Genomic DNA, 8,948 nt, shown 5'->3' on the forward strand with positions numbered 1-8,948 from the left:
CTTTACAGCTCAGCCTATGTTAAGGGTGCAGCATGGGCACAAACCTATCTCTGTGTGTCTCCAGAGACAGAGAGGGTGCAGGGACAAGAGAAAGATTTATGTTGATGCCATTTTGAGAAATCTTACACAGAGGTTTTGGAGCTCTGCTCTGATAAGAGCAGCAATTGTGTGCAGAAGTGCCCTCCTGATTGACTTCTTTGGACAAATGGTGGCCTTCCAGCCATATCCTGGTCAAGCCTAGCTCCCCTCACCTCAGAGACCCTACTGTCCCAGGTGACACAGAGAAGGGTGACAGTGTGTTTTGGCTCATAGGACCATTCCTCACTGAGGTGTATGAATTGAACTAAAATGGAACAGGCATCTGGTGTGAAGCTCTGAGTGTCATGCCATGAATTAAAGAAACAGTAGAATGCTGATTACTAGTCAAACCAGTGTGTCTCACTTCTCACCTCACACACCAATGCACTGAAACTCCCCTCACCACCAGCTCAGCTCACAACAAGCAAAACCAGTGCCTCATCTCTGCCACTGTTCTAAAATACCCCCTGGTTTGCAGCTCTGAGGTTTGCAGTCCTCCAGGTCAGAAGGTTCAAGCTTTTCAGTGTGCACTGCAAGAGCATATCACAGAGCTGCAGCCCCTGCCCAGGTGCAGAGAGAGGAGACCTGAGCCAGGAGCTTCCAGCGGCAGGAACATCCCAGAGCAGCTGAATTATTAAGCAGTGAAGCTTCTTGCTCTGTTTCTGTATTCCCAACACATGCTGTAGCAAGAGCAAAGGCAGGGAGCTGGTGTGAACAGTCAGAAAGTTTTCACAGGGAAAGTTTTATACCAGCAAAATAACAATTTTCAGTGGGAAAGAATAGCAATAGTTTTTATTCCATCTGTCCTGCTGCTTATGTGTTTTTGGAAAGAAATGCTTAGTAGTAAATGACCAGACAGATAATTCTTTGCTTCCCACTAATCATGCAAACCATAGAATGGGAGAAATAAAATGAATGGACGAGGATAGCTCCCTCGAGGTAGAGTAAATCCAGTTTGAAGTACAATGGAACAGACGTTCTGCAGGATACGTTCTTGGCAGCTAAATCTATTTGTTGTTTTGACAAATAAATGATGGCTTAAGAACCATTGAAATGGCCAGATAAAAGTGTGTTGTCACTTCAGCAGTTGGAACGAGGTGCCAGTCCTGCTTTAGAGGTTTGACTTAGATTGAGTATATTTCTAAAAAAATACATAAAAAGCTTTTTACCCTGTCACTAAGCAAGTCATAATAGCTTTTGACTTATGTATATTGTGCTTTCTTTTCTCTCAATCCCAACCAACAAAAAAGAGAAAGCATTGAAATGGAAATTTTGACTTCTAGCCTAAGCTTCAGTAAAGGAAAATGGCTTTATAGTGAAGTATTAACAGATTAGACAGACAGAATCTTTTTCTCTCTCTTTCTCTCTCTCTTTTGGAGAAGGGAAACATTTCCTGCCTGTTTGTGTGGCTTTATCAGCAGTCCAAGATTTTAATTCCATTTCCCTCACTGATGACAAGATTGAGGTTTTGGTTTCGTTTGGTTTTTTCCTCCAAAATGAATTTCCTATGAAATCTTCCCTTTCAAATTGATTTGCTCAGTATGGTGTTTGGTCAGCTAAGCCCAGAGGCTCCTCCTTTCTGGTGCCCATGTCAGAGTGCTCATTCTTAGGGAAAATAGCCCAGAATAGTTCTTCATCATGTAACTCCTGAGGTCTGGCACCTGGCTGTAAGAAGCTTAAATTGCAGAGGTGGCATGTTCTAGAAAATCTCTCTGGATTTAATAGCAGCTAGAGGTCTGCCAGGATTCCCTGAGAACCAAAGCATTTATTTAGTTGCCTAAATATGAATTGAGGACCTCATTTTTAGGCACATAAACATCCAAACCCTTTCTCAGGTGCTGGAGTCTTAGAGATTGGGCTGTTGTCTTGGTGGGACCAAGGCAGAGACCTGTACTGGAGGTTGGAACTGGCCCATCAGAGCTTGACATGTCCTTTCTTTTGTTTTTGTAGACATACCAAAAGCAATGTAATGAACAATACTAGTATATTTTGGGCTAGGTGTCCTCCCTGGTAAAGAAGTATCAAATCTTCTGAAGATACCTGCACATGAGCAGAGAATTTCTATCTTGCAGTTTCTGCCTGATACAAACCTATTTTTAAGGGATTATTTTGGAAAACATTGCAGGGGACTTACTAATGTGGTAAATAGATTTTTGCTAGTTCCTTTGAACAAAATGCTCCCTCTTTTTTGTTGTTGTTCTAACTCCTTAAGACAGAATAGTTCAGAATTAGCTCACTGCCACACTGGGCTACTGTCTGTAGCTTGCTTGTGTTCATGCTTGCATCTCCACAGATGCCCATATTTATGAAGTCATATATCACAGGCAGGCAATAGTCATGGAGAAAGGCAATAGGGAGAAGATTTGTTTGTGATGATAAAAGAACAAATGGAACGAGGTGAGATCATCAAACAGCAGCTTTAAAACAAAGCATATTCCTCAGTTTTGAATGTGTTAGTCTTGAGGACTCCAACCTGACACACATGGACCCATGAGCATGTGCCTAATTTTAGGTGTGGGAGTGCTGAAGGGAATGGTACTGTCAGACAGACAGATGCAGAAACAAGGCCTAGGGTTTGAATTTCAGATCTGCTGTGCAGTGAAGTGAAGTCATAGGAAAAATGAGTATGCTCAAAATTCTGCCCAAGATCACGCCAAGATGACAGAGCAGAAACCTGCTTTTGATCTGCTTTTCTTCTCTGCTCACAGTTTCATGTATTACTGTCAATATCAGCAGCTGGTGAAGGAAGCTTTAAGTTGGACACATATTCAATTCCTTCTCTTTTTGTTGTTTTTTTTTTTTCTGTAGGTATTTTCTTATCAGCTCACCCATATCCTGGAGGACAGAGTCAAGAACAAGTAATGTAAGAGGATTCATTCAGCTGATGTCTGAATTGTTTAGCTTCAAAAGGAGCAAACCTGCTTCTTGGAAACCATAAACCAGCCTAAATTACTGAATATCTTTCTCTGAATGATGAAACAGTTCTCTCCTGTCTTTGTTCCCTCTATGCATGAATAGTGTTCTGCTTGTCATCAGAGCTGCTGGTTCTCATGAGGGTTGCTTTGCAGGATCCCATATAGATCTGGGGGTCACAGTTACACCATCACACATTTGTGTGCTTTGGCACAATAATAATGATGACATCATTTTCCTTTTGGCCTTTCCACTCCATGCTATGCTACAGTGTTATGACTCAGTGCTGGGAGTCCCTTTTGCTAGGTCTCATTAACATCATCAAAGGAATGAAAGGAAGGAAGGAGGGAATTCTTCCCTGTGAGGGTGGTGAGCACTGGCACAGGGTGCCCAGAGAAGCTGTGGTTGCCCCATCCCTGGCAGTGTTCCAGGCCAGGTTGGATGAGGCTAGGGATGACCTGGTCTAATGGAAGGTGTCCCTGCCCCTATCAGAGGGGTGGAACAAGATGGTCTTTAGGGTCCATTCCAACCCAAACCATTCTATGATTCTAAAATATGCTGGCCCAGAATCAGGACCACACTGCTTCTGAGCTCTGAGCAATTCTCTGCAGTGAGGGAAATGTGCCACTCTAACCCACCATATCCATCTTTCTCCACCTTCTTCCCAGGCTCAACAGCTTACTCGACATCATTGTTTCAATGTCTGTTTTGGTTGGCTACTCTATCACAACAGCAAGCTTTGTGCTCTACATGGTCAAAGAACATCAAACCAAAGCCAAACAACTGCAGCATATTTCAGGCATTGGGATGACAGCCTATTGGGTGACTAACTTCGTTTATGATCTGGTAAATAATTCACATTCCTAACTGCACCAAGAGTAGCATTACACAGTAAGGGGAAAAATAAGTTCTTTATTTAAAGTTGGTTGCCTAGACTCCTTCTTATTACGACTACCAAGAGTCTTATGTAGTAATTGTTCTCCAAGGCATTGAAGGCTATTAACCATGAGCCGCAACACTGGATTCTTCTAAGCGAAGGCATTCCTTCTCCCTGGAGTGTATGCAAAACACTCAGCACATTTATATGAGTGCAACACAGAACAGGCCACAGCTTGATTCTCATTTTAACATGCAAGCAGCCAGTTGCTCTTCTGTCAGCTTGCAGGGCTGGATCTGTTGGCATGCAGGCTCCATGTGTCTGGGGTGAGGCTTTCAGGCTCCAGGCTCCAGCCATTCTGGGAACCCTGGGCATGCAGAGTGGGATTTTAGCAGACATCCAACAGCTGACACAACCCTGTTGGGCAAAAATCCATCACTGGCTTGAATGCTCTCTTTAAGATTATATGTTATAAAGGATTTTAAGCCAAGGAAAGCTATGAATGCAGCTATATGACTTCCAGGACCTGAGCAAGTTCCTTTTTGCAGTGCTGTATGGATTTAGCACCTTGTTCCTGGTTGAGCTTGCCAGCACTGTGCTGTATTCTGTGGTGCAAGCATGTCCTTGTTCTCCTTGAAGTTAAATTTCCTCCTGGTACAGAGGGTTAATAGCCCTGTTGGAAAGTGTTGCTGGGCTAAGAGGACGAACATGCACAGTGTCTGTAGACTAAAGTGCTTTGTGTCGTATGAATTACCTCCGGTGCACAGTGTGAAACCCTCACACAGAAAATGGCAAGCACAGACTATCTCAGCTCAGGAGCCTTGGCATTGCCAGCTATGCTGTAATGGGGCTCAGCGCTACGTACCTGAAAAATTTCTCCTAATGCAGTTCTGCTGGTACCTAAAATCCCAGTGATAACATCACTCCCTGAAAATAGGAATTTTGGTGGGCAGCCCCCTTTGATACAGGGCAGGCTAAGGGCTGAAATCCCTTGGGGAGTATGAGCATAGCCAAAGCTGCTGGTGGTTCTGGTAACGCCGATGCACACCAACAATGCAGGGAGCACTCCATAATCCAGACTGCTAGGGGCCAGTGTGGTTACTCAGCGGCACCAGATCTCCTGCCTCGCAGGAGGGGTTTGAAAGGGGTCTGCAGGCAGCGTGGCTGAGTCTGGCTTGGCAGTGCAGCCCCAAGTCACAGCACAGCAGGGAGGATGGAGCAGGCCTGTGCCTGCCTCCCTGATCCAGGCACTCGCTCCAGCACTGCATATTTGTAAATCAGCCTGTGGAAAAATCCCCGGAGTCCTTGCACAATCAGTATTCAGCGGGCTGAGACTAATCCAGCGCTCTCGGCAACTTGATATTTCTCCGTGAATCCCTGCCAGTAAATTCTGCTAAATCCCAAAGCTGGGGAAGAGAGGAACCTCTCAAGGCAGATGTTTGGTAGGTCTCTGGCTTGACTCAACATTATAAAGACTAGATTTACAGGCCACAATGAAGTGGTCTGACTGCAAGGCTGACAGAAAACCCAAAGGGATATTTTTCATTCACAGCCCTTTTTTTTAAGGCACTTTCTGCCCACTGTCCTCAATGCTGAGACTTAGCCTATTCAAAGTGGCTTTGTGGGAATTCATTTGCAAGGCTGGGGAATACTGAGACCCCCTCCTGTGTTTGGTTTCCCTTAGAAAGCCCAAGCTGTACCTGCCGGGACCAGATTCAGTCCTGGTGTTGTTGCTTCTGCATTGTTGTAGCAAAATGTTTAAGAAGTGTTGTCCTAGTAACATCTTTTTAATATCATTTTGCAGGTACTTTTTATGGTCCCTATTGGACTTTCAATAGGAGTCATTTCAGCCTTCCAGATCCCAGCTTTCTGCAACAACAGTAACTTACTGGCAGTATTTCTTCTGCTGTTACTGTTTGGGTAAGTGTGGAGCTTAGTTATTTAAATATCACTGCACAGAGAAAGGAACTGGATATTGCAGGTTGCTGCAGTTTGAGATCCAAGGGGGGAATACATGGGCATTTTGTCTTCCACATGCACTTTACCTCACTTCCAGGAGCAGTGAGGTAAACCACTGTTGTCATATCTGCTTTGTCCAGAGCAAACTCTACATGAGGATATGGAAATATTCAAGGTCCCAGTGACAGCCCAAGCTGTAAGCAGATGCTTACTGAACTATTGCAAAGTTCAAGATGTAGAAGCATCTCAAAATTGGAGAGCAAAATAAAGAGCAGCAGCACAATTCTGAAAGACTTAGCCAAACTGTCTCCCTGGCTTTGAATCCTCTAGGCCTAGTCTGTATGTTTTCAGGTGGGGTTCCATGTTCAATGTATGTATCCTAAACCTTTTCTCTGAAGTCTAACAGGTACAAAGGCATTTTAACTTCTTTAAGCTCCATAATATGGAAGTCTAGTTACATGCCAAACAGAAGTGTTATGCTGTCTAATGTCTTTAGGTGTTTGTTTTCAGTGGCTCTTTGAGTTACTGTGGTATTCCCTGCACTGTTGTAATTACAGATATGCATCATTTTCATGGATGTACCTGCTGGCTGGGTTTTTCAAGGAAACAGGGATGGCCTTCATTGTTTATGTCTGTGTCAACTTGTTCTTTGGCATCAATACCATCATTACTCACTCAGTTGTATTTCTGCTCTCCCAGGAAAAGGCCACGGACCAGGTAGGACTCTACTAATATTAAACCCATGCTGAAAAAGCAAGAGGCTTCTTGTTGAGTTTGGTGGCTTTGATCAGGTCCTTAGCAGCTGGACACTAGTCACAGGACTTAATGGGGTTCCTTATAGACAGGACATGAGTCACATATGGATCTTGCTTGTCTGTAAATCTGCACCCTCAGCCAAGAAGGAAATTACAGTGACAGAGGGGAGAACACAAAAAGAGAGAAGGAAAACTGGGGACCTTGTTTCTAGCCACCCTGGTGATGGAAGAGGAAGGGCAGGTGGTGGGTGGAGATGTATGATGAAAAGTTGGTGATGGGCACTCCAAACCATCTCTGAGTTCTTGCTGCACGTACTGTGGGGAGTGACAATTAGATGCCACTCCCCTGCGTATGACACGTGCTGCATTAAGCCCAGCACCAGCTGTCTGTCATCTAGATCTGTAATGCAGTCATCTTCTCCCTGCAAGGATGGAAAATAGCTCAGAGACAGTGATGATTCCCTAAAGTAAAGCCTTGTCTTAAACTGAGATATCCCTGGGTTGAACTGTACACCTTACAATTAGGTTTCTTTGTTTATGGAGAGCAATTACTTTGCAAAACAATAGCTGGCTTGGATTTTTCTAGCTAGCTGGACAGTGCTTGTTCAGCAACCTCCTGGATTTTAGGGATATACAAGTATGGTGATCTTTCATCCCTCTGTGGCCCAATGGGAGGGATTCAGTTCCTTCCATGCTAATTTACTGCCTCTCCACTTCGCTGTGTGCACTAATCCTTTCTTCTGCTAGAAATGTACCAAATCTCCATGTACCAGAGTTCTTTACTGTGAGATTGCACACTGGGATGTTTTGCCATGAATTAGCTGGAAAAGCCCTTCTGTGTCTAGTAGAGCCAAATCTTATGGTTTATGGAGATGTTTGTCCAAAGAAAACTGACAGGACAGTGCTCCAGGGGAGCAGGCTGTGCTGTACAGTTTTGGGAGGCACAGTGCAGCTCAGTGGCAGAGTTCAGCTCTGCTCATGAGCAGGTTCTGGGCAGCAGTGAGGGACCATGCTGGGAACTGGCTGCTGTTTACTATGGGTGATCACAACCTCAGAGCTGCCTGTTGACTTTTATGACCTTGTGTCTGTGAAACGAGCTGTCTCCAGAGCTCTTTGCTCTCAATTTATCTCTGCTCCGAGACACAAGCAAATCCCAATGTAATTGTTACTCTTCAGTCCCACAGTAAAACCTATGAATTTATTCCATGAATAAAAGCAGTGACTGACTGTGCTGCTCTTTGTTTTTTTTCCAGGGCTTGCGTGATCTTGCTGAAAATTTAAGGCATGTGTTCCTCCTATTCCCACAATTTTGCTTTGGCTATGGCTTGATCGAACTGTCGCAGGATCAGGCACTGCTGGGCTTCTTAAAAGCTTATGGAGTGGACTACCCTGACAAAACTTTTGAGCTGGACAAGACCACATCCAAGCTGCTTGCCATGTTTATCCAAGGCACTGTGTTTTTTGCCATTCGTCTTACAGTTCACGACAGGATGATTCAGAGAGTCTGGAACAATATACTGGAGTAAGTAACATCTGGAATCTCACAATGAAAACAGACCAAGCCAGAGCTCAGTGGTTTCATTCTGGGCTTTCATGCCATCATTGTCAATTATGAAGCCCATAAATTTCCAAGACTCTCTGCAAACATAGAGTAGATTTTTCTGGCAGCAATACCAGTACCTACCAGTAACTAAAGTATTAACTAACGGAGGTACAAGTTACAGGAGTCTTTTGGTAGTCTGTGCTGGCTGGGACTACAGCTCTCAGCTTAGGACTCTGGCTTTGGTGGGCAGATGTTCAGCTGGTTGGTGAGCGCAGTCAATCCACTGATAACCTTTGTTTGAATCTCCCTGACTCCCCTAGCTTGGGTGCACACAAGGAGGACTGAGAACATTCCTGCCACCTGCATCAGGAGTGTGTCCACAAGGCAGGACCTGCTCCAGCTCAGAGTGTTTCAGCAACTGAAAAAAAGGAAAAGATTAGGCAGAAAGAGAACACTGGGTTTTTTAATTCTCTAAATAGAGTCAATATTGAGAGAGAATAGAAAGTGTAGACATGATTATTTTGTGCGTGCCCTGGGATCTCACAGCAAGGCTGCTTAGTATCTATCCCAAGCACAAAGGCCACTGCTGTCTGCTTGCCTGAGGGTAAGGTCCCTCTCTGCCCTCCCCGTAGGTTCCTGTTTGACAGGGTACATGGCAAAGCATCACTCCTGCCACTGGCAGCTGAAGAGGATGGGGATGTCCAGGCAGAGAGGACCCGGGTGGAGTCTGGCAAAGCTGACTTTGACGTGGTGCAGCTCCAGAATCTCACCAAGATCTACCACCTTCCTCACAAACGCATCGTGGCTGTGAAAAACATCAGCC

The 8,948-nt window shown here is 44.7% G+C and overlaps 1 protein-coding gene across 1 annotated transcript in view; it reads left to right on the top strand.

Moving 5' to 3' along the window:
• Positions 1–8,948, top strand: part of LOC103807753 (ATP-binding cassette sub-family A member 12-like) — a gene marked incomplete at its 5' end in the record, with an annotated part of 24,276 nt that overhangs the window by 7,653 nt on the left and 7,675 nt on the right. The window contains 6 exons of the mRNA XM_009080499.1: positions 2,887–2,941; positions 3,660–3,837; positions 5,673–5,788; positions 6,385–6,544; positions 7,836–8,104; positions 8,758–8,947. Of these exons, the coding sequence (XP_009078747.1) occupies positions 2,887–2,941; positions 3,660–3,837; positions 5,673–5,788; positions 6,385–6,544; positions 7,836–8,104; positions 8,758–8,947 (968 nt within the window). The remainder of the gene's footprint in view (positions 1–2,886; positions 2,942–3,659; positions 3,838–5,672; positions 5,789–6,384; positions 6,545–7,835; positions 8,105–8,757; position 8,948) is intronic.

This window comes from Acanthisitta chloris, unplaced genomic scaffold, assembly GCF_000695815.1.
Source record: "Acanthisitta chloris isolate BGI_N310 unplaced genomic scaffold, ASM69581v1 scaffold42608, whole genome shotgun sequence".
NCBI lineage: Eukaryota > Metazoa > Chordata > Aves > Passeriformes > Acanthisittidae > Acanthisitta > Acanthisitta chloris.